This window comes from Orbicella franksi, chromosome 3 (assembly GCF_964199315.1).
Source record: "Orbicella franksi chromosome 3, jaOrbFran1.1, whole genome shotgun sequence".
In the NCBI taxonomy this organism is placed as follows: Eukaryota; Metazoa; Cnidaria; class Anthozoa; order Scleractinia; family Merulinidae; genus Orbicella; species Orbicella franksi.
Genome location: NC_138147.1, coordinates 1,875,031 through 1,900,878, shown reverse-complemented (window position 1 = coordinate 1,900,878; position 25,848 = coordinate 1,875,031). Strand labels below are relative to the sequence as shown.

The following is a 25,848-nucleotide window of genomic DNA, read 5'->3' as shown; positions in this document are numbered from 1 at the left end:
ATCTTTCGAGGTGGACCACTTTTCTCGGTTGGATCGGTCCGATCAAAATGGACCGTTCCATTTCACCATTGCGACCCATTCTCAATACCAGTAGCTCGCTGTTCGGTATTTTCCATGTACTGACAACATGGAGGAAAACACTTATTATGCAGCTTTTATGGACTGTTAACAGCGGATCTATCGGTGTTACTCGCACATCGATCCATGCGCAGTTACAACAGGTCTGGAGCTGCTTCGCAAGCCAAGTGTATGTTTTGGCTGTTAACGGCTCTTAAAGACGGTTTATTTCCCGAGAGAATTTGGAATGATCTTTACGTCATTCGAAAATGGTTCTTGAACTCATACGGCAAATATCTGGGAACGGTCCGCTCAAAATAATACTACGCTGGAAACAGCTCACACGATATCATTGATATCACCGTCAAAATCGTCATCTAGCTCTAGTATGAACAACAGTGATCCAACATCCTCCATTTAAATGAGCGCGAACTCGTTTTGCGAGTGGAGTGGAACGAGACCGTCCGGACCCGTCGCGATCCATTCGACACCAAGAAATTTTCGAACTTCAGCCCGGAAATTATGGTTGAATGGATCGCGTCCACGGTTTTCAGCGCACGTTTTCTGGTTCTTTCTTAACAGGATATTTTCTAAATTAGTGTAATACAAGAAGAGTGGTCGGCCTTTAAAAAACCAATAAAAGATCGACACATCAGGTGAAGAATATTACCTAAGCAACCTTCGCTACCTACTTTCTTTTTTTCCTGTCACCTGTCTCAAGGAGTCTTAACAACATGTATCGATATTGGAAGAAGAAATAAGAACTCGATCGACGCTAGCAATAAGGGGGTTGAATAACATTTGTTACAGTTTGGCTCTCATTTGTCTCTACAATTGCACCTTGTCCCAATGTGACTCCATATTCGCGTTTGCTCTTTCTAATGTTTTGTGATAATTGTAAATAGTGTAACTATTGAATATTCGATCTTGTTTTACCGTTATTCCTGGATAGCGAATGAATTAAGTGTAGTTAATAGCAACTGACATATATCCGGTCGCTCAAGTCAGCATTGAGCTAATCAGGCTCTGCCCAGCGTCAACTTCAAACTGAGTTTTTTCAATCAATCAACGGTAAACAAAGGATTTATGTGTATATTGTTGATCTTATTTCTCTGCTCAGTTGGGAATTAAAACTCACGATACGTAAAGCTGAAAAAGGACGCTTTAAAATACTTAAGGTGAAATTCCCGATTAGTTTCAACCGGAACATAATTACCAAACAATATTTCATTAAAACTTTCTTATAGCACGATCCATTAGGATGTCCATAAGACACGTCTTTTATGCACCTAATATCTTTTACTGGAGCGAATTGGAGAAAACTTAAGTGAGTGTTAATTCACAGAAAGGTGAATTAACATATGAAACAAATGTCTCATGTTTCGCAGCAAGCTTATTTCAATGTGAAACTTACGTCACCGAAAGAAATTTGATAGGAATATAATTTGTCTTTTAAAATCACTTACTCATTATGCTCTTAAATGCTAAATTTTGACATAAAGGTGAAAAGGTGGAATCCCGTAAACAAAAGAAAGTAGTTTTAATAATTAATTACCTTTATTTATTTACATTTTCAATTTTAGATATCTACATCATTATTGTTATTTTGAAAAACGTAAAAAAAGCAAGGGAAAAAAATAAGATGTCCAGCTAATTACAACACAAGTTAGGCAACGCATCATTTTCTGTCTCTCAGTGGTATTTAACATTCTTGAATTTTGAATTTTGAATTTTTAAGTCCAAGTATCAATAACTGACCATCAAAAAACCTGTAAAAACCTGATGATTATAATACTTTCATACGCACAGATTTCCATGGAAACTCGATAACTGCCTGTTAAAAGAGGCCCGTCAATCAGCCCTTGCGTATTTAAATAAAATGCACTTTTTGTCAAACAACAAGCTTAACGTGTTGAGCGAAAAACTACAACTGCTATAATAAGACTTCTAAACAGAATTTTTCACACTCTGCAAAATCGTCGAGACTTTCATTTCCTAGTTGTGCTACAATTGAATCAATACTACTTTGATGGTGGTCGGAGGATCTTTATTTCGCAGTCAACCAAACCATTAAAATAATTATGCGTACTTTTTTCCGTATTTTATTTTGTTAAATGATTTCTGTTAAAATTTTACCTGCGGGCATTAGCACTGGATTGGTAATTGAGAATTCTGGCAGAAGAAAGTGGAATATTTTCCTGTTAGCAGCTGAATGACAAGATTGTCCAATGAATATCAACATGATGTACACAGGTGTGACACGAAAATCATAATAGAGGTTCATTTGTGATCAGTGGTCGACAGTTGGCTAAGTTAAACTGTTCCATTTGTTTAGAAAACGATCATCAGAGACGCTGATACAGCTACTTGTTATTGGAATTCCCTGTACAGCCGGACAAGATCAAATTAGCAACCTTTTTTTTCAGCCCCTTGCAGTATGACAGAAAACTGCTCGGTAAATTGCTCAGAGGGCAAAAACATGACACAAGACACGAAATTATGTAAGGATTTCACCTTGTTTGAAGTCGAAAGCGTTCCGCTATCGATCATCATACTGAACTCCGGGTTGAACACCATTCTTGTGATAGTGTCAATCTTAGCGAATAGTTTGGTTGTATCTGCGGTATGGAGAACTACCTCGCTACGTTATCCTTCGATCGTGTTCCTCTGCGGTCTCGCCGTGTCCGATCTAGCCGTTGGTTTGGTCGTCCAGCCCTGGTTCGTTGCTGTGGAGTTGTTAAAAATTCACGGACTTCCATCAGGAGGCGACTGTACGCTGGAAACAGCGTTTTTAGCACTGGGTTTTTTAGTTTGTGGTGTTTCATTTGGTCTTGTAACACTCATCAGTGTGGACAGATACATAGCGATTCAATATCCCCTGAGGTATCCCAGTATTGTAACCCTTCCTCGTGTGCTTTTCCTCATCACATTGTGCTGGTTAGCAAGCACTTTTTGTTCGAGTCTAATTCTTTGGCATTTTAGCGCATTTTTGTACGTCGTGGCCACTGTGATGATGGTGTTCCTTGGAACATCCACGGTTATCCATGTAATTATCTACAGAATAGTTCGTCGACACAGAAACGAGATCCGGGCACAAGAACAGGCAGTCCAAACGACAAACGAATTCAACATGGCGCGCTTTAAGAAAACCGCCGTGAATACGTTCATCGTCTATTATTTTTTGCTCCTGTGTTACGTTCCTTTTTCTATCGCTTGGGTGCTGAGGATGACGGGAGCCACCAGCCTCGACAACCCGATAGTGTGGAAAGTAGCGAACACAATAGTGTTTCTGAACTCTGCCGTCAATCCGTTTCTTTACTGTTGGCGCCTTCCTGCTATACGTGCACCAGTCATGACTTTATTGAAGAAAATCTTTTGTCGCTGAACAATCACTGGAGTATGAAAACTACAAATGATCACATAGAAGACCATAGCTTTTTTTTTTTAATGACAAGGTTACCTGTGAGTAAGTGTGCAACTGACGTTTATAAACCGGCTGAAATTGCCGTGTTGTGGAGATGCTCTCATGTTAGTGAATTGTAGTAAGTACTAAACACGGATTTGGGGAGAGCTTGACTTAAATATATCGACGTTTTTGTTGTCAAAATTCGTCCGATTTTTGTCGATGTGGCTTGCTAGTTTAAAGGTTTCGTTTTACTTTGAGGCATCCATGCATTAAGGAGTTTTTAGCTTTTTCGTGTTCATACTATAACAAGCTGGTAAACAACTCAGATTATCATTCGATGCATTTTTTCCTTCCGTTTCATTGGCCGAGAGCCCACCACGTGCCCTGCAAATAACTGCCTACAAATAATGGTCTGCTCATGCGTAATACCGTCTAAATGTGTTTTGCTCACTGCAAATAATATTCTGCTCATCCGTAATTGTAACCACGCTCCCGAGTGAAAACTGAATAATCGCCGATGGCATTATAATATTCACGTGAGATGGTGTTAAGCTAAGGCTAGAGTATTGGCCTAAAAGTTTATAAATAAATAATTCAAATACGTAACGAATTAAACCGCTCATGTTATTATTTACTAATATTATGGAAGACACTAGCTAACTAAATTGTAGACTGTGAAAACTTTGAACGACCACTTTGCCGCCGGCAATCAAGCGAAAAGCGCCTTATGTGACTCATATTTGGGGTTTTGGGAACTTAAAGAAATTTTAAAAAATGACATCAATTAAGTAAGTAGGACGGAAAAAACGTTTTAGTAACCTTTTGTAAGATTATGATCCAAAATTTTAGAATAGTAAAAGAATCAGTCGTTTATTTTGCATAGTAGTTGTTATTACGGATGCAAAATGATAGACCTTTTAGCTTGTTTGTTCTCTTTTTGTTTTGACGTTCTGCAATACTAAGGATTTCTGCTTTTACTGGGATACCTGTTCAATAAACTCAAACAATGTGCCTCCCAATATTTGCATTGCAAGACCTGAGGTTGTTTGTGCTTGACACGTTTTCTGTTTATCTCTCTTCATATTTTGCACGGTGTTCATTTGAATGTGGAAAAGTAATATTCGTTTTGCATCAACTACGCTATACGATTGGCTTAAAAAACTCGCGCGTCTTTCTCGTCCGATCAGAAGTAAAAACAGAACCTATCGTAACTAGCCCGCGCCCGTTTTCGGTCACGGTTTTCCGGGCAATTTCCTTTCGCCTAGCTGTTTACGAGCAAGTTCTTTTCGTGTTGCGTAGCTGTTTACCCCGGGGGAGGTACTTTGGGAATTTCTGGGTGGGGATGTGCCGCTGGGACCCTGGAACCCTTAGTCTATACTAGAGCTAGTTCAGCTGAATTTTGCTACCCTATACTAGAGTAAACTCCCCAAATCCCCCCATCTATCGACACTGTTGAGGCTGATTAGCATAAATTTAAACTTGCCGATTTGATTTTTTTATATTTTTGAGTGACAATTCCTGGTTTCCTTAGTCTAGATAAAATCTTCAACCAACTGGTCAGTTTTTGTGAAAAATTATACCCTATTCTAGAGCCAAACGCTCTGATTTATATACCCTATCCTAGAGTAAACTGCTCGAAAACCATACCCTTCACAGCGGCACATACCTATATAGCCCATATATGGCAGTGCCCCCCCCCCCCCCCGGGCTGTTTACCAGCAAGTTCTTTGTGTGTTGCGTGGCTGTTCACCAGCAAGTTCCTTGTGTGTGGCTTAGCTGTTTGAGAACAAAACGTGAGCATTTTTTCTTCATTTTAATTTGACTACAACATGCAAACACATTGCATCAGAGCGACGATCGATACTCAAGTAGCACCTTACTTCGATCGCGAGCGTGATCGCACGATTGTGTGACTTTGAAATAACCTTGGAGCATTTTTGAACAAACCTGAGTAAAATAATACCTTGCCTGCGTCGCATACGGCCTAAACCGCCGGTTTAGACCATACCGGGGATTTTGTGACGCATCCGGCTGCAACACATGCTAAATAATACCTTATCGAGAATTACCTTGATCAGTTTCCTTGAGAAACTTCGAATTAGTTCTGAGCACCTTGATCATTCTGTACTGAATTTGGGCGCAAAAGCTATAACACAAAACGTACAGACTTGTTGCTGCCATGCATAGCATTTATTTAGCTTTCGGGGAGTATCGAGGGAGCTCCTAGGAAACATTCTGGTGTGCTATGCTGCTTTTGTTTACCTCATATCGATTTATTTAGCAGTACTGAAATGTGTGATTCGTCATTTCGAAATAACGAAAATGAATCGTCTCTGGCTTACACAGATATTTTTGTATCGTTTCTGTAAAGGTTATATTGCTGAATTAAGAATTCGACTTGGCAGCGGTGTCAAGTTGACTGCGTTGAGACAAACCCAGCCCCAATTGTGACTGACTTTGATGTCAGTTAAACTATTTCTGCCCCTTACTCACAAGGAAGCACTCTGTAGCAAACTCTCTAATTTACATTGTTTTTCAACACCATAGACTGATTTCCAGCGCTGCTGGTATGGCCCAGATCTTACACAAGGGGGATTCTTTATACAACTTGCTGTCAAAGTGCACTCGGCAATCGTTTTTGCTTCTTTGTGAGTTACCATAGAAAGTGTCTGTATTTAACTCTAATTTTAGCTTGCACTTCAGTGAAAGTTTGGCAGGGAATATCAAAGCTCATTCGATATAAAACAATTGGTAATAAATTATAATGATTATAATTCATAGCCTCTTTTATTCTGCTTGTAGGACACTGAAGTGGTTACATATGCATCTTACTGGCCTAACCTACTTCACATTTTCAGCATAACAGACTTGTCAGTGTAAACAAGTATAATTTGGCTAGAAAAGGTTTCACAAGACAGTACACAATGACCAGAGTCGTAGAAATCATTCCATATTTGTACCATCTGAGTTGTCATCTGAGCAAGCTTGCAATAAACGGTCTTTACTTGTTCTTTAAAGACTCATTGTCTCTAAATAAATCCGTTTTAGTAGTTGGTTTTATATCTATATATGCGTTGTTCATGTTTCAAATAAATGATGAAGGATCACTACAAAGAAACGTATTACTGTTAATGAGGTAACATGCATGTATTGCATGTCCGATCATGTACACACTGCGTACCTATTTTGGTAAATGGTTCTATAGCTATTCAGAGCATACAGAACATACAGAGATGTGTTCATAGTATAACAGAAAAGAGAATATATTACATGTTTTCAAAATGTTGTTCTGACAGTAAATAAAGGTTCAGTTCAATGTTTCAAGAAGTTGAAGACATTGAGATCTTTAAGGTGAGTGGAATGCTGGTTCCAGAGAATAGTCGCTGTGTAAGCTATTGTTTGTTTTCCAGATTGGTACGTACTTTTGATATGTATAAATTTTGCCAAGATGCATATCTAGTATTGTATCCGTGTATTTTACTGGCGTTTTGAAAGAAATCTTGAAACAAGTTTGGTATGAATAGGAGCCCTTTATGCCAAAGATGCGTGAATTCAGGGCTTGGAGTCTCTTAACGTTATTTACTGTGAGAACATCTTGAATGGACCCGTCCATTTATGCAAGCCTGGTTGGTTTTTTTTTTTTTACATTTATAAAGCCCTGTCCAAACGGGAAATGTTTGGCGATCAAACACGATCAACCATTGTTTGGTGACCAAACATTTTCCCGTTTAGACACCTTGTTTGATCGTGTTGGATCGTCTTTGATGAAATTTGAACGAAGTCAAACATTCGATCAAACACTGTAAACATTTTGTCCGTTTGAACATGTTTGATACCGTTTGGTCACACAGTACAACATCAATATGTTTGTCACCAAACAATGTTTGATCGTGTTTGATCGCAAAACAGTTCTAGTTTCGACAGGGTTTTACATGTATTTCTTTGAAAAAAAAAAAAAAAAACTCAATGCAAACAGAAAAGCCAGCTGGAACTCCCAATATTGCATTCAGCGCTGGCTTGAGTTCTAAGTAAATTTCTAATTGGCATCTACGACTATTAGCAGATACCACGGTTTTTGTCTCCTTGTCCACAATATCTCAACCAGTAAATGAGGTTAAATATTGCGAAGAGAAGAGGAAATGCAACTCTTGAATAACTTTCCAGTGAATGGGAGTTGAACTGGAAGTAGTACATCTTGGCCTCTTGGGCGAAAGACTTTCGACTTAACGAGGATCTAGATCTGTCCTCTTCATTGTTGTTTGTAGTCACAGCGAGACGAACAGTACTCGAACTTGAAACGTTTTCATTCTCCATGCCTTCCGTGGCGCCCTCGGATTTCAGTGACTCGGCGACTTTAACCAAAGTACAAGGCTGGGATCGGATGAAAAGAACAAGATGTCATTGATTCGCGAACATTACATTTTGAAATAGGATCTATGTCACGGTTTGCGTGTCTTTGGGGAGCAGAGTGGCGCAGTGGTGAGAGCGCTCGCCTCCCACCAATGAGTCCCGGTCTCGATTCCCGAACCCGGGACTCTGCTCCGAGAGATTTTTCTCCGGGTACTCCGGTTTTCCCCTCTCCTCAAAAAACAACATTTCCAAATTCCAATTCGATCCTGGAATGCACGGACATTTCTGAACGAGTTCTTGTGAACTCCTTGGTGCTCCGTGGGTAAACAAATTACATATTTACATACATTATTTACATATATTTACATATTTTTTTACATACTATTAAATCTTGAAAAGTTTACCCTAAATTTTTCAAGTTCGTCTCCAAACTACAAGTTAGCATACCTCATTCATGTTTGATTCCTGATATTTCATTAGAGCACAGTGCACCGCAGCATACTCCATCAAGCTGGCAAATACGAACACAAAACACGTGATAACGTACACATCAAGAGCTGTAGCGTACGACACATTTGGAGTGGCGCCGCCGCCGTGGAGGAAGCTCCCCATGGCTAGAATAGTTATGACTCCAAGAGAGACGCGGGCAGGGGTGGATTCCGGGTCAATCCAAAATGAGATCCAGCTGAGGAGAACGACTAGAGTGATAGGAAGGTAAAACCCATACACGTAGAACATCAGGCGTCTTTTAAAGATAAATGTAGCCTCGGGCTCGGAGAAAACACCTGCAGAAAAAAGGCGGATCGAAATGGTGGCATGCATGAGAAAAATGAAGGCAATGAATATTTATCCACTATAACTAACTTGTACAGCGAACATAACGGAAAAGTTTGACGATTTTGTTGTCATTCCATTGTTATAGCCCACGAGTGAAGCCTTTTCTTCGACTGGACGAAAACGCATCGCGCGAAACTGAATGAGTGCTCCATATTTTGTTCCGACTAAAGGGTAACGCTGGAAAACTTAGCTTTTCCAAACTTGCTACGGTGTTTAATATAACTTTATTAACTTCAAGCTGACAATCAACTGCGTGTAGGGCCCATTCGTCAAAGACTGTGGAAAATTTATGCGCGCGACGCCTCGAGCAGAATAGAACGGTGCAATGAATTATAGATGGCAAGGCACTTAATTACTGTCCCCATAAATAACAACGAGTTCTGTTTAATCTTGACACTCAAAATTCCCCTTTGTAACATTGAGGTTCTTGGGGACACTGTTTCCCTAGGGGCCAGTAATAATCTGAATGTGGCTTGTGTTTGTAGCCGATATAACGCGCGCTCTGATTGGCTAATTCTAGGGAATTATTCTCCCGTAATGTCCACGGGCCGATTACGGGCACGCAAACCAAAGCAAAAAGCCGTATCAACTTATTAACCTCGAACGTTCGATCTTTACGGGAAAATCTCAAACCTCCACCCCGCCGTATTGACCTCGCTATCGTTCGGTCAATACGGCAAGATCTCGGCTTGAGAGTTTCCCGTAAAGACAGAAGGCTCGAGGTTAATAAGTAGTTACAGTTGAAACTTATCGCAAACCTGTGTTATAGACTCCTCTCTTATCTTTGCTGACCACTGAACTTAAGTCATACTGAGGAATCTCCATGTCTTTGGGCACAATCACTCCACTACCATTCCTCCATCTTACGATCACGTTATCTTCCGTCTGGGAATCTTATGTGAGAAAAAAATCGTTTTTTTTTTTCTACTGTTAACAGGAAATAGGCCACCTTTTACCACCCAGTAACTGCAATGAAAGTTGAACAATTTTGTACTTACAGCAACCAACATAGAAATGGCAGGTCTGTTGATCCATAGGAAATTCACGAAAATTCATCTGACAGGCAAGCACGGTGGTGATTCTGAAAACAAATGTCGAGGAAACGTAGCGATGTGCTTAAAGTTATGCAAAAATTCAACTTTTTTGTAATAATTGGGACACCGAAAATGTGGCGAGACATGATCATTTTAAGCTACCGTTTAGACAAGTTAATGTACCTATTCAAGAAATGCTGTGTTTGGCGACACAGTCTTAAAGAAATGTTTTTTAAGGGGCTAAACGTCTTCGTTCAGGATTTGATGCGTGATGCCATAGTCAAAAAAATCTAACCTCGTTCTTATAAGTAACTTAATAACAAAACGTGCAAGAGTTAGATTTTAGGCTCTATTTTCGCAACCTGCGTACACAACTGCGCTAATCTCTCTCTCTCTCAACAAAGATTTATGGCTGTGGCAATGTCGATGGTTAAATTCTCTTGTTAGGTATTTAGGGTGTATATTTATTTGCCATCAGTGTTCTACTTTCCCCCTTCAAAAAAGATAAAAACAAAAGATAAAGAAAAATGAAGAAAGAAAATGACTGAGGCAAGTGGCCCGGCTTGCCTCATACTGGCTACAGCCCTGAAAATAAACTAGAAGTGAAGCCATTAACCAGTCTGACGTTGTCACCAAGCTTGCATATTTTAGTTTGTTCTATTCGCAGCACCCTACCTTGCGCTCAGTAGAATGCTTCCGTCAGGGCTGATACCGAACAGAACATTTTGAGTTGGTACCATGTGAAAACGCGCTTCCTTGCTGTTCCGGAAGTAAACATCAGGCTGCCAGACATGCTTACTGAGTGCCGGACTGAGGATCACTCTCTGGTCCGCTTCTTTTCCCGGAAGTGGCTTGTACACAAGGCGCGTGTCCTTCCATCGCTGTCGGAAGAACATGTCTAGCGAGAATTCCTGTGGGAAGATACAATTATACTTCACTCTTGATTAAATTTTATCAAATCACCCATAACTCATAACATCGTGGAAAGTCGTCTTGCTGGAACTCGTGTAACTGTCTGCATTTGCGGTGAATAAATGAAACAAGCATAAGGATAAAGAGAATAACTACGCAGCAAAATTATAAGTTATAACAACAACACAAAAGCCATCAATGGCCAAGTTAGGATACAGAGTTGTCTGAGGTCCATCGAATTCTCACTGAAGTACCAACGTACAATTCTTGTCTGCATTTCTGTCTGATATGCGAGAAACGGACTATACGTACCATATCCTTTTCATTGATGGAGCTTACACTTGATACATACGTCTCCACATCAACCACAACTGGGCCCCCTAAAGAAAAGATAAACTTACATTGCTTGTTTACAGTGAAGCTCCTAAGAAATGACACTGTACCTTTAAAATGTTATTAACAATTTCAGACGAAGGCGCTTCGGAGTTTGGAAGTTGTAGGTTTAGTTTATCCTTTCTTGCTATTTTCTATACATGTTGTACATGAGATCAAAGCCCTTGTTTCCACTTGCTACCCTGTTATGGACAAGGTTCCTCATTTGACTCCCTCTCGTTAAGCGACCCCAGTCTCGTTCCTTGAATCCTCGTTCCTTACTGCGCAAGCTTAACGAAACGAGTGACATTCGAGAGTTCCGTTGCGGCTCGATTTTGATTGGTTTTAAAAACGATAGAAATGAGCGGAAGTAGAACATCAGCGTGTCGGTTGAGCCACGCGTTTGTTAGCTAGGCATGCGCATTTGAACCAGAAGTCTGATCTTTTCGGAATTCCAATCAGCACTCGTTTCCCGACCGCTGGTCAAGGGGAGCGAAGACTCCGGGTCCGAAGTGGAGAGGAAGAAACTTGTCTTTAGGCGTACCCAACGTGGCCGTGTATTGCATCGGAAGTTTACGAAACCGAATCATACCCGTCCGGCCACTGTAATAACAGTCTTTTAACTGTTACTCGCCCTCCCTCAAGTTCCTAAATTAAAATAATTATGCCCTGGCGCTAAGTAGAATTTTAAATATCATAACCGGTGTATTTGTGGCCTATTACGTTAACTTTCAGTTTATTTTTTTTAATTTTTGTTGCTGGGTGTAGCTAAGTAACTCGACCACCATAAACTAACATTGAACATTCAGCACTAAGATTCAGCACCATCAGGACTTAACAATCCTTACCAGTCGAATTTGGTCTCACGGAACCGTCGTAGCCATTTTTAATCCATACAAGTAAATCATCAACGCTTCTATTGCAGGCTTCATTGTATCTAATAAACAACAAATATCGCAGCAACAACAATATGTAATAATGCAATGAGGAATACAAAAGCAAAAACCGACACAACGTAGGATGATTTTAAATATCGGCTACATAAAAACACGTACCAATGTAAAATTTTCCATTGTACCTGAAGAAGGCTGGTTTGGCCAGCCAAAATATAGTACACCTTCAAAAAATCATCCATCGTTGTGTCGGTTTTTGCTTTTGTATTCTTCATTTTATATGTAAAGCCGATTAGATCACTGTTGATCCAACGTATACCAGCAGGATCATCGTTCCGGTTGTGGGTTGGGTTGTGGTTTGTGGGCTGCTTGGCAAAGCTAGTTGATTTGGATAGGGCGGTGATTTAAATTAAACCCCATCACACCTCCGGGCTGTTTTGTCTGTTTTGGACACCTGCTACCTCTAATAAACCCAGAAACCGCTATTTTTAGACGCTATGGTTGTGTTAAGATAAACAATTCAGCCGCAGCATTAGCATTGTTTTTCTGTCTTTTATCAATTAAATAAATAACATACCCTTTATATAAAAATACTACTGTTAAAATAATACACTGTGTTGTTTTTATAAGGACGGTGACTTCAAAATAGTTCAGCTATATTGCCGACAGTTGTTTGCTTCTACCAGCGTTTAATTAACACGGCGTGACCGCAGTCTTTTGAAGGTCGGCTCATAGCTGGTGAAATAAACTATATTTCTGCATATTTCTGTATCTGTTTATAAATAAAAATCTATTCTGAGAGACTAAGGAAATTGCAAACCTTATTGCGTAAGTGAGTTAAATGCTAGCACTGAATGAGCCACCCAACGGGTTTATACAAAAATTAAAACTATTCTAAGTTCAGCTATCGATCTGTTTTGGAACAACATTGCAGTTGTTTCAGAAAGAGCTGTCTTTCTATTCCGCCCGTCTTATTAACATGCTTATACCTTAAGCCCAATCTATCACAATACCTTAACAAGTTTGCCAACCTCGAATTCAACGTATTTTGTATGCATTTAGCTGTTTATGGTTAAGAATTTACCGGTTTTTCCGAGCGAGTACTATAAAACATGCTTGGATCGAATCATTGCAAAGTTGATATTAAACCTAATATTCGAATTGTAAGGAAAAATCGTTTTTAGGCTCCCATCGTTCTATTCATGGTACGTTGAATCCGAATCGAAAACTCAGGTGCTATAGCTTTGTTATCAGGAAACGTAAATGTGATTAAATTCTATCAGAGAGAAGAGCTATTTTGAATGGCATGAAAGATGTCTTTCATAAATTAGTATAGACATGCAAAGTGTTATTACATCCTTCAAACTAAACTCAGAGAACTGATTTAGTTTACGTTTTAGATACATACCCTCCGTTAGCAATTTTCAGGAAACTAGCCAAGTACAAAAACCTCAAAGCCATGCCAGCAGGGAATTTTCCTCCATTATCAAAATACCTTTTGGAGATTAAATGCATTCTCCAGCAACGTACTTCAAAATGACAACCACGTTTGACTAAAAACAAAGACAGAGCATTTTAAAATAGAATACACATGTATAAAAGCAGAAACCGCTATGGCATTGTTCCAAGCGCCCATAGAAAAACTCTTTCAACTTAAGTCGTTTTAATAAATAACAGAATGTTGTTGTTATACCTGAGGACTTTAGCGAGCTCCTGACGCTTCTGTCGTAGCGATATATCCGATCAGCTTTACCGTACACAACCTCTCTGGACAAAAATTCAAAATGTGCAAGTTTCCCTTACTACTACAACACATCTCCCCCCGTATTCTTGAACTAACGACATTTTTAAAATTATCACCTTGACGTCTAGGAGTTAAAAGCAGGGCTCCAGCTTGTGACGTCTAAACGGTTCACCGGCGCAGATAAAGATATTACTGCCTACAGCGGGTTGTAAGCAGTTCTGTTTATTATATACCTCTCGTTGTATGGTTTTATCCACTCATTAACTCGTTTGGAAATTTCCAAATGCGAAAACACGAAAGCTCTCTGTTAAATCCTCTTTCCACGACACTAAATCCGACATAAGCTCAGGAAAGGAGAAAATGCAGGTTTTTGCAAAGATTTAATGAAAAACGAACTGATAATTTATTAATAACAGAAAACCGCCAACCCCCAAGTGCAGGGATGGAAGCGACTCATCATAAGCTTCCAGTATTGGTACGTTGAAAACCTTATTCCCTCAGTCTGGGAATAGTTATTTGAAAACAATAATCGTTATAACAGCGAATAGTTGATTTGCACTCGTGTAAAATACGTCGAGGTCAAGACTTTCTCTGTCTCTTGCGCGACGAAATGTGAAGCAATTTGTTGGAAAATTAAATGGCAGCTGGAGGCCATCAGATATAAACAACAGGCCGGCAGGTGCTACCACACTATAAAAGTACTTAACTGACTAGCTTAGAGCTGTACAAAGTTAAATTATATCCTTCTTATGAAGATCACTGATGAGTCAATGAAAAAGTACACATAAGTTATGAATGTCGCAAATGCTAATAGAACAATAAGGGCGAGCATGGATGGCGCCGTGATGAGAGCGCTCGCCTCCCACCAATGTGTCCCGGGCTCGCTATTCTTGCCCGATGCCATATGTGGGTTGAGTTTGTTGTTGGTTCTCGCCTTGCTCCAAGGGTTTTTCTCTGGGTTCTCAGGTTTTCCTCTCTCCACAAAATCCAACAGTCCCAGGATGGAGGACCTGCATATAAGGCTAATGTGGCTTCCTCTATAAATATTTTATTTTATTTATTTATTTACTTATTTATTTATTTATTTATTTTAAGATGACAACTCTTGTGTGAAATGAATTAAGCTACACCCAACTACAAAAAGAGGGGGGGGGGGGGGGGTGTTTACAAATCAGTTAAGTTCGCGGACCGAACATGAAACTGACCAATATCAGCGCTGGAAAAAAAGGTATTTTAAAGTTTTGATAATTAATAATTTGCCTCCCAAGGGCTTAAATTAACGCAGATAGGGCTTTGCAGTCTTAACACTTGTAATTTCATCAGTGTGTACAAATAACGGAAATCCTGGCTAGATGGAAGCGTCGAATGCTAAAATGACGCTCTTTGTAAAACCCGTCAAAATAACTTTAAAGGAAAACATTGTTTTAGAGGTTAGAATATTTCAAATGGATCAGTACTGGCCCAATAATGACCATTAAACATTTGAAATAAGGCAGAAAAAATAAATTAAATAAATAAATAGGGCTTTGACCACAGATGAAGTCTTAAAACCCCAGGTATTTTAATGTTCTGTTTATTTTTGTTCAGTCATAGCAGGTAGCTGGTCTTTGCCATTTTTATCTTAATTGACTATGCGACACCTTAAATAAACCGTTAATAATACAGGAAATTTTCTATTAATTACCTCCAAAATAAATAACTTAACCAACATCCCGCGCCTTCAACGTTGACATCGCGTAACGTTCCGTTTCCCATCAGTTCTGTCGTCCTTCCCACAATTCTTGATATTTAATTACGTAATCTGCAAATGTTGTGAAACGCTAAAACATTATTTCCAAATATAATGCCTCGCCTTCAGGTCCATTTTATTTGCATTTTTTAACACATAGAAACGTTTGAGGTATCTCTTTCAAAGAACGACTTATCTCACAGCGTTTACCATGGCTCAGCGATGTGTTTGTTCGTACATCTTTGCCTGGCGATCCAATATATGTGAAAAGTACCTTCGGAGTGGACCTGGAACATATTGGATTCGACCTTCCTGCTCGCGTGCTGGATTGAGAAGTATTCAACTTAATGTTATTTGCAGTTGTGTTGGAAGTTACATCAGCTAACATGCTTCGAAAATGTCTCTATAACTGATTTTGGTCAATTCGAAAGGGGTTTTGCAGTTGATTTATTGAATCATGCCACATCATATTTTAAATACTGCCATATGCATAGATCATTTATTATGCATACAGCTCCTTGTTTAACTTAACAATAGCCGAGACAATAGAATCCCTTTGAGACTTACCTGCTTCGAATAACTATAAAGTTTTCTATTTTATTTCATAATGCTTTTTTAATTGTAAAAGAAATGAATGGACTGGACTGGACTGGACTGGACTGGACTGGACTGGACTGGACTTGGGATATTGGACTGGATATGTAGATGAACATCGTTCCTGCCATGCATCAATAACATCTGGTTATGCTGCCCATTTATGTATCTCTTTTTGTCTTATTCAGTATTTTCAAGAACACGGAATCCATTTACATGGTATAATAAGATGCTGGACAAGCATCCAATCAGAACAAAATGTATCACATCGGGGGGTAATGTATAAAATAATGTATAACATTAACCTAACAATTATAATTCAAACGTCTAAATCATATAGCTATAGGAATAAGTTGTCCTGAAATAATGGCAGTTGCTGGTAGGGTAGTACGCTGAAGAGGGGTGGGGAACACTGTTGAGAGTGGTGTAGGCGGAGTAAAATGTATTTTGTGGGCTGTTCAGTCTACCACATTGAAGATGATCATAATTTAGCCAGAGAAAAGCAAGACTTGAGTGCGGAATAATTCTGTCCCAAACAATCAGAATCTGTTTCAAGAATTTTGATGAATGTTTTATCTTGAATGATAGTGGTCGTTGATTCGAGTTTAATAAATTCAAATGATTTCAAATGTCCAGTAGCTGAGATCTAGAAAGCTTTCATAAGAAGGAGTCCCAAAATTTTTATGGCCCTCCATGCCTTGAATTAAGGCCAGTAACAGGAGGCCAATGGCCCTCTGGCACCCCAGTAGATCTGCCAGTGAAATCTTCGAAATAAGCGTGCAGTCTCTGAAGTTTTCCAATTCTGCATAGTCAATGCCAATCATTATCTCACACAATTCAAGGATTCAATTTCTTCTCTTGTTACTTTCACAGTGCTGTATGGTATTGGTGATTTCATTGCTCAGAAAGCTACTGGCACTCAGAACAGTATCAATGATAAGGTATCTAATGTGTAGAACTTGCCTATGAGATGCACCTGAAGGCAATAATGGAAGATGTTGATTTCAACAAACAAGTTCATTAGACTTGGCAATGTTGAATACAATGTTACTACTATGATTTTCTTCAAGTGAGTCTTTAAGACTAATGTGGAAATGAGACATTCAACAATTTAGATTGATGAAGTACATTGCCTCTTCTTAATCACCAAAAACCTGAACACTGACATGAGTATGACTGACAAGATGTCAGTGATGTATCAGGGTTGTCCAAGCTGCCTTATTTTGGGGATTTATGAAGTTATCAAAGTTGTTTAGTTGACAATTTATTTTTAGACTATATTAGCCAATGAGATTGTCATAGTACTTCTCTTTTTTAACCTTACATGCAAGGTAAAATAATGTGAATAATTTGTTTTTGACTTTTATTAATTGCCTGGCAGTGCCTACTGAGATCTATGATATATGGTTCTCTCATAATGGCTCCCCTTGCTCATGTCCATTTCAACTTTTTGGAATGGCTCACTGTCAGTAAGGTAGGAGATTTATATTTTAGTTAACTCTATTTAAAAGCCATGTTTGCAGAAACCCTTGGGTTAAGGAAGGGGAATACAAGATTGTGTGGATTGCAGCTGCTATGACCATGACATCTTGAAAACTGCTTTTTTAACCCCTAAAAGGTATGATGAGCACCCTGTCCATTTTTATATGGGAGTCACTACTTTCCCCCAGCCTCTCCCCGGGTGCGGGTCCTTAGTAACCTTATATCAGTTTTGCATTGATTGGAATTGTCATTATCTCATTATTTTTAGATAGCAGCACGGGTTTCTCTTGTGCCCTTTGTGAAAATGTTTTTAGATCAATTTGGTTACTGGGCTCCAATTATTACTGCTGTTTACCATGTGAGGTGAGTACACCTTTATGATGGCAGGTATTTGCGATTTCATTTTTATAGAAAACATTAAAGGTCGCAGGTCTTTCAATCTCATCTCCATAGTCCGCGGGTTTTTGGTCAGCGGTGACCGAACGCCCGACGTTCTGGACGAAATTTAAAACCGGGACCAGAAAATCCTGGCTCGGGTTTAATTGTGCGCATGCGTTTAAGTTCAAGTTTATTAACGGTTTTTGGACATGCGTAGAGAGAGTAACTGTTGAACTGATGCTGGCTCACCTTCCGATTTCTCGGCAGAGATATTTGGTTTTTTTTAATTTCACGTTTCATCAAGCGAATCACGTATATATATGCCCAGCCTATTAAACATTTTTGCAGGTTTCAATTTTATATGCTGCAGTTTTTTTACCCCTCATGTATTTGGGACGCTTTATTTTAGTTTTTAATATGTTAAACTACCTTTTCTTCACTTTTTTTTCTCAGGATAAACAATTAACGGCTTGTCAAAAATAATAGCGGTTGTAAATTTAATAGAAATTTCTAACTCTACTTGTTTCTCAATGTGTAACATTTTGTTGTCGACCCTGCTATGGGAGGTTCGAAACGGAAATTTCTGATTTCATGACTACTAAATTTGCGAAGGACCTTGACCTTACCAAAAAATCCTTTTCAGCATGGGAGCGATGGAAGGCCTCAGTTATGATGATACTGTTGAAAGATTAAAGGAACTGTACTGGCCAACACTACAGGCCTGCTGGATGATCTGGCCTGTAGTTATGGTAAGTGCTATATACAGGCGTAAAAAAGCCAGCAGGGCTGTTAAGGACGTTGTCAGGTGGCTCTCCAGCCCGTGGGGTGCATGGGTCAGTAGCTATAGCACCCTGCGAACTGAGCCTCTCCTACTTAGCTAGAGAGGCTTAATGTCAATAGTGCAAAGTCGAATGGGTCTTCACGTTCCACTGCCCCTTCACTGTCATTGCTCAACGGAGTCTCCCCACCACAACACACTTTCGAGCCTCTGTGGATAAGAGAAGATATAGCCAAATGAGAGAAAATTCATCAATTTTATGGGAGAGCCACAGGGGATGAAAACGTGAGAGTTTTTCGTTCGATTCCAGCCTGACAAGTTTTCTCATGCCTTCCACGTCCAGATATATATGTTTTTATTTTTGTTGTATTTTTCATTTCTCGTCATTCAGGTCGTGAATTTTAAATTGATACCAGTAGCTCACCAACTGAACTTCTGCCTGGCTGTCAGTCTTGTATGGGCCACCATTCTGAATGTTATCCGCACCCCACAACTCTCAACATCAAGCAAATTGGAAGAAACTGAGCCCGCAGATATCATACCTCTTTCAAACTGTTCATTTGAAGCAGCTCAGCGGTGACTGTGAAATCTAGCTACTTCTGGCTACCTCTATTCAAAGCGCAAACATCATCACCAAACAGTCGCGCCGCGCGACATCTTGAGTGTGAAGCTTGGCAACTAGGCTATAAGTATACCATGCGCTCTCGCTCCTTTCAGGAATAATGAACGGATGGAGTTACTGATGAGTTGTTCGCTCAGGTAGCATTCACATTAGAAATTTTTTTAATACAGAGCTAAACCGGCTTTGAAGACTCCACGTGCTGATGCTTGGAACAAGAGTAATTTATTAACACAACACAACACAATGTATTTGATATTTGAGTTTCATATATTTGTACAGAACACAACCCACAACCGTCACTTAGTGGTTTATTTAACTATAATTATATCATGAGTCATTTCAACGTACTATTTCTTGTTATTGCTGATTAAATGGACAAAACATTAAATAGAGTGTGATTTGTCAATCCGAATGTCTTACTTTGAATGACCCATAACATTGCAGCCATTATCACGGTTTAGCAGTACATGTTGACCCGTGAAACGTAGACAGTATTATTAGGGCAGCGTGTACTCGGGAATAAAAGTCATAAAACAGGAGATTTGCCTGGTCAAGGGTTTTAACTAAGTCTGTAACTTCACATGCTGATAATGGTCAATACATTTGACTGTACCTTCTGACCGCACCCCTCCGAGGGGTAGGAGAGGTGTTTCTTTGTTGTCGCCGTGTTTCGTGCCATTAATAATGGGAAACTGAACATAACGTGTCCAGATTTTAACTTGTTACCTTTTCCGTCAAAAATGATATCTAAAGGATAAGGGTTTAGCCCTCGGGGTTGAGCCGTCCTGGATCCTATATGAAACTCTATTGGATACATGCCCATCCACCCCTGGAGGGGGCTGCTAATGTATCTAGCTAGGCGTTGGTTTATCCTAAGTACACGTGGTGGTTAAACTTTCTTGCACCGAGATCGATTTGATTTTCGCCGCTCTCTCGGATCCGGTTCCCGCGGGTCCTTATTCCCATAACACCGGCTGTTCATGGCTGGTAATCGAGCCTACTTTTTGGTTGACCCGAAAAGCTTCCATCTATTGTTTTCAACTTCCTTTGTGGGAAAATTTCAATAAAGGCTGGGATTGAGGGATTCTATTACGGAGTCTGCTGTTCAAGCCGCTGACCAGAATCAAAGATGGCGGTGTAACAGCACTGATTACAGTGTGAAACAAATTAAAATGAGCCTTCTTCGGCGGCTGTTGGCTTTACCGTCGCCTTTGGCTTTTCAGAGAACTATATCCGCATATAGAGGTAGTAAATGTTTGATTTTATTTAACATTTCTTCGCAATGGAGCCAGCAGGCGTTGTGACCGGTTGAAGCTGGCCTGCTTGTTGAGTTGTTCAGGTGATCAAACAGTTTGCTTCACGAAGTCTCCTTTTTTTTTTTGCCTCTAGCCAATTCGGCATCCAGCTCTGTAATTAGGATTCCAAGAAGATTTTTACAGCTCTACTGCAAGAAACTTAGTGCAGTAGTGGATCTGACAGGTGAGGCAGAGTATTTCTCTAGCTGGGCCGGGTCCGGGGTGTCCAACCGATGGAAATCAATGATCGGAAAAATAATCCAGTATTCGATAAGATTAGCTAATTGGTATCGATTAATATTGGTCAATCATCATTGAAGACTGACTGATTGTTATCGGTTATTGATTTCATGGACTGGACACCCCGGGTTTTCTACCACAACCAAATGTTGACAACACACTGTAATAGTATACTATTGGTAGTTAAGCTTGCACTTTCCTTGGTTATGAGATTTGTAAATCACATGTCTAATCCTCTTGGTATAAAACTTGTGGTGCATTTCTTGGGATGATAACAGTCAAAGATACAAGATCACTTGGGTCATGGTGCAGCAAAGGTACTGATGTTAATCAACTCTGGGCAAAGATTCATTAGTTCCTTTGAAACACCACGATGCAATTGATCTTAGATCATTGATCCTGAGTCAGATGATTCAATCAATCAATCAATCAAACTTTATTTAAAGAGGGTGACACTTTATAGTTAAAAAAAATTCTATAAAGATTGTAAGATACCCTTAGTCTGAGTGCTTAATCATACAGTTGAATCCTGCTATTTCAAACTCTCAGGGGAAGTGAAAAATGATTTGAAATAGTAGGAGTTCGAAATAGCTGATAGTAATGACTGAAGGGTGAATCAGAGGGAAATGGTTTTAAGTTCAAAATAATGGGGAATTTGAAATAACCAAGTTCGAATTAGCAAGGTCCAATTTTAGTTGCACTATGATAACACACTGTCTGTACAGTGTGCAGAATAAGGTGTTAATTAAATTAATGGGTAAAAACTTCAAGTGAACTACGTATTAAAACATGTGGTTTGATGTTTTGAGAGTAACAGTACTGGTAATCTCCAGTACAGTGCCACTCAAAACTATATAAGTTACAGTGTACATGTACCTCTCCTTGTCAAATGTGATCCTGATATCATGAGATTTCTTGTACATCCAGAGATACAACACTCATGTTCTGTGGTTCCAGAAATATCCATACCCACCACAAGGAGGGTTATGAGAGGTTTCAAGGGGGTGGGCTTTCAAAAGCCAAAATTTTAAAGGAAAGTGCAAACCAAAACTGGAATTTTTTGGGGTGTTGCTGAGTTCAAACCAAAAGACACTCCATGGGAGGGGCATGCATGTTTTTTGAAACAACATATTGTGAGCATAGAGTGAATGAATGAATGGATGAATGAATGAATGAAAGAGTGTTCCAACATACTTTTTTTTGTTGTAATTTACAAATCTGTAGTGCTACATTTAATATCTTCAGTTAATTCTCTAATGTGATGAACTTCAATCTGGCCCAATCTCCTACATGGGGGCAAGGAACTGAAGATCACTTTCTATCCTCTTCCAATATTAATTGATCAATACATAAGGTAGAGAGAGAACCAGAGAAGCAGATTTCATCAATAATTGATGAAATCTGTTTCTAATGGATGTTGTTTTGGTGTACCCCCAAATCAGTAGGTTATAGGCAATAAGTCTCTGACAATCTGTGAGAAATATAAGATAATTCATATTCAAGCTTATTACTCCACAAGTTGATTGAGGTTGTCATGATCCTAACTGGAGACAAATCAAAGATGTTTTATTTCCACTAGACAGCCACCTCACTTTCTGGTCCCAAAGGTGTTTTCAGATGAGAGATTCAGAGTGTTGTACACGGATACTGGTACATGTGAATAAGAAGAAATAATTTGCAACATCATTTTCTCCATTTCTGATACTTTCTTGTTTTTGTTTTCAAAGCTGACTCCTGGTCAAATGGTAGAAAATACGTCAGTGGTTTTGAAGATATCGAGGAACTTCACAAGTATGTGTCTTCAGGCTACGTGAAAGTTGAAAGCCAGTAATCATAACTTTGTTGAAACATAGAGAGAGTCAGTTACTTTTAGTATAGTTAATGAAAGTTCTTGAAATTCTACAAGTGGATACTTTTGTTTTACTTGTAATGTACAGAAATTGCTTAGTATTAGGAGGCACTAAAACTTTTACCAGAAACTAGAGTTACTGAAGTACTAGCCAGAAAAATGTCAGCTAATAAACAGCTTTGCATGAATGGAGTCTGGACATTTCAGAGTCGTAAAAAATCTGCATTATTTTGATGATGGCAACAAGATGACGACATGTCCGAACTCCATTCATGCAAACTGTTTACACTGTAAACAGCTAAAATTTCTCTTGACTCTTTTATGCCTAAACTACTGTATATCCAAACTGTAGACTGAAACACCTATAGTTGATAACGGTGACAAGATGATAAGGGCTCCATTCTTGCTAAACTGTAGGTTGAAATACTTTGCATAAATATGTCCCAAACAATAAATTGGAAAAAATTGTTGGAACACTTTGAATTGGGTTAGTGTTATGTTTAATGGACATATATATTAAAATTATTTATCATATTGCCTGTGTTTGTAGCCGATATAATGCGCACTCTGATTGGATCTGACTGGCAACTCTAGGGCATTATTCTCCCGTAATACCCATGGGGTGATTACGGGCCTGCAAAACCAAGGCAAAAAGCAGTATAAGGTCTCGGTTTGAGATTTGCCCGTAAAGACTTCACTCTCGGTCAATAAGTAGATGTTATTACTGTGTCTTTTGTGTTTTCTTTTTGTTGTAACAAGTGCTCCTGAAGAAGTCAAAAGAGTGTTCAGCCTTCAAAATGCAAGCCAGGTAAGATATCATATATTAATTATTAATGATAATATTAATTTAAAGTCTATTATATTAATTATTAATATCATAGATTTGTGTTGCACCCACATTGTGTTTGCATGTTGAAAAATATTCTACTCGGTTAATGCACTTGCTTGTGAAATATTCAGTTGTCGTCACTCGAAGAGAAATTTCATATCTCTGTACAGCCATGAAATATCCTCTATATGTGTGTTGTTCAAGCACAGTACCTCTTTCATTTACGTCATTCATGTTGATAAAGTAAAGATGGTGTACGTGTAAACTTGGTTACTGACAAAGTATGACCAGTTAACTACGGTCAAAGGTACCGTTGGTTATTTGATACATGTGCGTATTTCATGAATTACCTAAGCATAGGAAGACTACATTGCCTTAGTTGATATTTACCAATCCATTGTGATCCTTACTGTTTGCAGGTAGAGCACCGAAAAGTTGCACTTGAAAAAGTCAAAGAACAATACAACGACGAGGAAGAACGATACAGTAAGTTCAATGATTACATGTAATTACATTTACACTACATTACACAAGATCACTCTTGGCTTGATTTTAACGAAAAAATAGTCCATTTATTTAGTGCAAACTTGCGTACAAAAAACACATTTAATTCTCATTGTCTCAGAAACTTATCTTACACAGTCATTTTCTATGGCTGGTTTGCAATGTCACGCCATCAAAAATAAAAATCGTAACTATTCAATAAATTAAATCAAGAAGCTGAGATATGAAAGATGATTGATATATAAATAACCTCGCCAAGTTTTAAGTCTGTACGGTTTTCCATCCGCGCGTTATTCGGAAAAGTGTTTCACTCAAATTTATAGAACTTTGTAGGGTGTCGCCATGTTTGTGCCCCTTGGAGGGACCCAAACATGGCGGCCGTAAAGTAACAGAAACATCTGTCATTGAGTTTTGCCATTGAAACGAAACGTTATCACTCTAGAGCTCCGATACATTGAAATTAATACTTTGTCTAGAGCAAGGACTGTTTAGTTAGTAAAAACTTGAGCAATACCTCATCTTTTGACTTACTCAACAGCCTTATCGAGCCGCCATTTTAATGTCACGCAACGCATAAACTTGGAAATTCCGACGTGCTCCATTACTTAATGAGGAACCCTGTCGGGCTTAAACGTTGCAAAACGTTAAGTTATTAGAGGGTCTTACATCTGATGAAACGAAAACTTCACAAGGATTGGTAATTTCTTATTTTGGAAATTGATGATGTCACATGAAAACCGGCAATTAGCAGTTCTGAGGAAGTTTTAAAACTTGGGTAACTTTTAATCTCGAACTCAAAAGGTACTATTTTTTAAGAAGTCTTCTTTACCAATTTCATCCCTTTCAGTTGCAGAATTGTGTGTCAAAATCGAAGCAGTGAGGAAGAACAATGAGGATGGAAAGAGGGGAGCCAAGGTAAAAAAAGTCAATTCCTTTGTCGATAAAAGTTTTAAATCACATCTACTAGTTACACACTGTATGAACTTGAAGTTGATAATTAGGTCTTATCAACCTAGCAGGTCTGTATGGGAGAATCTTAGCTAATCTTGACCGAGGTCGTGAGTACAGACCGGCGACATAAGGTCATGTTGAACGGGGATGACGTTAACACTCATTTGTCGGTTTCATCTATCTCAGAACAAACACAGCAAAGTATTTCTTCACTGGCTGATTTGCAAGAGGAGGAAGAGACTGCAGCATCTCAAAGACACTCGCTTTGAGCGTTACCTAGAACTTTTGAAAGAATTGGACCTTGAACCACTAGATCATCCACAGTCAGCGAAGAACAAGTACAAGATGAGGAGAAGGACAACAAGACAGTAATAAAAATAAACTCTGCTTAAAATGCTTGTTGTTGCTTCATGACCTTGAAGTGCGTTTTACGAAAACGACAGTGGTGTGGGAGGGGATGGGTGGGATTGACGGGGAGAGGGGAAGTGAAGTTGACTTGAGACCCGAGATTGTACTGCTCAATCACGAAGCGGTCACATGCAAAATTGCAACACCTTTGGTGGTTTTTGTCGACTAAACTCTCGTAGTTAGACACAGAATTTGCGAAAGAAGTTGTTAACCAATATAGACACTCTATACCCAGGCGAAGCTATGATATGAGTGTCCCCCCTTCTCTATGGGCAATCTCGTTCTCGGGCTCTCTCTCTTCTGCGTGTCCTTTGCCCTACCACGCGTTATTCCGCGCGCGCTCGATCATGAATTCAAGCTTCGTTACCTTTTGAAAAGCATAGGCTACTCTTAAGGGAACACACAGTGTAACGGACGAGGATACTCGTGGCCCAAATACAAACATCGGGATAGAGGAAAAGCCTAGGGAGCAGAACTGAGATGGCACATAATGCAGGGCAGCTGGGCAAGAGAGCAAAGACGAGAACTTAGCCAAAGCGAGCACGATTAAAGGAATGCAGACCAGACTCGGGAAAGCGGCGCAA

At 39.3% G+C, this 25,848-nt stretch overlaps 4 protein-coding genes across 4 annotated transcripts; 3 read left to right on the top strand and 1 right to left on the bottom strand.

Annotated features, from left to right (window-relative positions):
- The first annotated feature begins 2,098 nt into the window (after positions 1–2,098).
- Positions 2,099–4,257, top strand: LOC145480607 (melanocyte-stimulating hormone receptor-like). The gene has a single exon (XM_081458881.1). The coding sequence runs from the start codon at positions 2,495–2,497 to the stop codon at positions 3,440–3,442; it is 948 nt and encodes a 315-aa protein (XP_081315007.1). The 5' UTR covers positions 2,099–2,494; the 3' UTR covers positions 3,443–4,257.
- Positions 4,258–7,519: 3,262 nt separating this feature from the next.
- Positions 7,520–13,376, bottom strand: LOC145480604 (glycine receptor subunit alphaZ1-like). Its single transcript, XM_081458877.1, has 8 exons — positions 13,270–13,376; positions 11,817–11,905; positions 10,909–10,976; positions 10,360–10,595; positions 9,649–9,731; positions 9,409–9,543; positions 8,261–8,598; positions 7,520–7,834 (listed from the first exon to the last, which is right to left on the bottom strand). The coding sequence occupies exons 1-8, from the start codon at positions 13,374–13,376 to the stop codon at positions 7,520–7,522; spliced, it is 1,371 nt and encodes a 456-aa protein (XP_081315003.1).
- A 2,231-nt stretch (positions 13,377–15,607) lies between these two features.
- LOC145482952 (uncharacterized) lies at positions 15,608–19,560 on the top strand. The gene is made up of 6 exons (XM_081461583.1): positions 15,608–15,669; positions 16,117–16,203; positions 16,802–16,869; positions 17,679–17,773; positions 18,432–18,537; positions 18,958–19,560. The coding sequence occupies exons 2-6, from the start codon at positions 16,158–16,160 to the stop codon at positions 19,144–19,146; spliced, it is 504 nt and encodes a 167-aa protein (XP_081317709.1). The 5' UTR covers positions 15,608–15,669; positions 16,117–16,157; the 3' UTR covers positions 19,147–19,560.
- Positions 19,561–19,700: 140 nt separating this feature from the next.
- On the top strand, positions 19,701–25,228 carry LOC145480596 (uncharacterized). The gene is made up of 7 exons (XM_081458869.1): positions 19,701–20,433; positions 20,578–20,667; positions 22,451–22,514; positions 23,332–23,380; positions 23,821–23,887; positions 24,753–24,820; positions 25,043–25,228. Exons 1-7 carry the CDS (start codon positions 20,361–20,363, stop codon positions 25,226–25,228), a joined length of 597 nt encoding a protein of 198 aa, XP_081314995.1. The 5' UTR covers positions 19,701–20,360.
- Positions 25,229–25,848: the final 620 nt, after the last annotated feature.

Bases quoted from the DNA above. Each gene is read 5' to 3' on its own strand.
- LOC145480607 (XM_081458881.1), top strand. From the start codon at position 2,495: ATGACAGAAAACTGCTCGGTAAATTGCTCAGAGGGCAAAAACATGACA.
- LOC145480604 (XM_081458877.1), bottom strand. From the start codon at position 13,376: ATGCATTTAATCTCCAAAAGGTATTTTGATAATGGAGGAAAATTCCCT. The intron at 10,596-10,908 runs GTACGTATAGTC...ATCTTCCCACAG, and splicing joins CCATCAATGAAAAGGATATG to GAATTCTCGCTAGACATGTT. The intron at 8,599-9,408 runs GTTTGCGATAAG...TTTTTTCTGCAG, and splicing joins GAGAGGAGTCTATAACACAG to GTGTTTTCTCCGAGCCCGAG.
- LOC145482952 (XM_081461583.1), top strand. From the start codon at position 16,158: ATGCTGGACAAGCATCCAATCAGAACAAAATGTATCACATCGGGGG. The intron at 16,204-16,801 runs GTAATGTATAAA...TTACTTTCACAG, and splicing joins AAAATGTATCACATCGGGGG to TGCTGTATGGTATTGGTGAT. The intron at 18,538-18,957 runs GTAAGTGCTATA...CTCGTCATTCAG, and splicing joins TGATCTGGCCTGTAGTTATG to GTCGTGAATTTTAAATTGAT.
- LOC145480596 (XM_081458869.1), top strand. From the start codon at position 20,361: ATGAGCCTTCTTCGGCGGCTGTTGGCTTTACCGTCGCCTTTGGCTTTT. The intron at 22,515-23,331 runs GTATGTGTCTTC...TGTTGTAACAAG, and splicing joins GATATCGAGGAACTTCACAA to TGCTCCTGAAGAAGTCAAAA. The intron at 23,888-24,752 runs GTAAGTTCAATG...CATCCCTTTCAG, and splicing joins CGACGAGGAAGAACGATACA to TTGCAGAATTGTGTGTCAAA.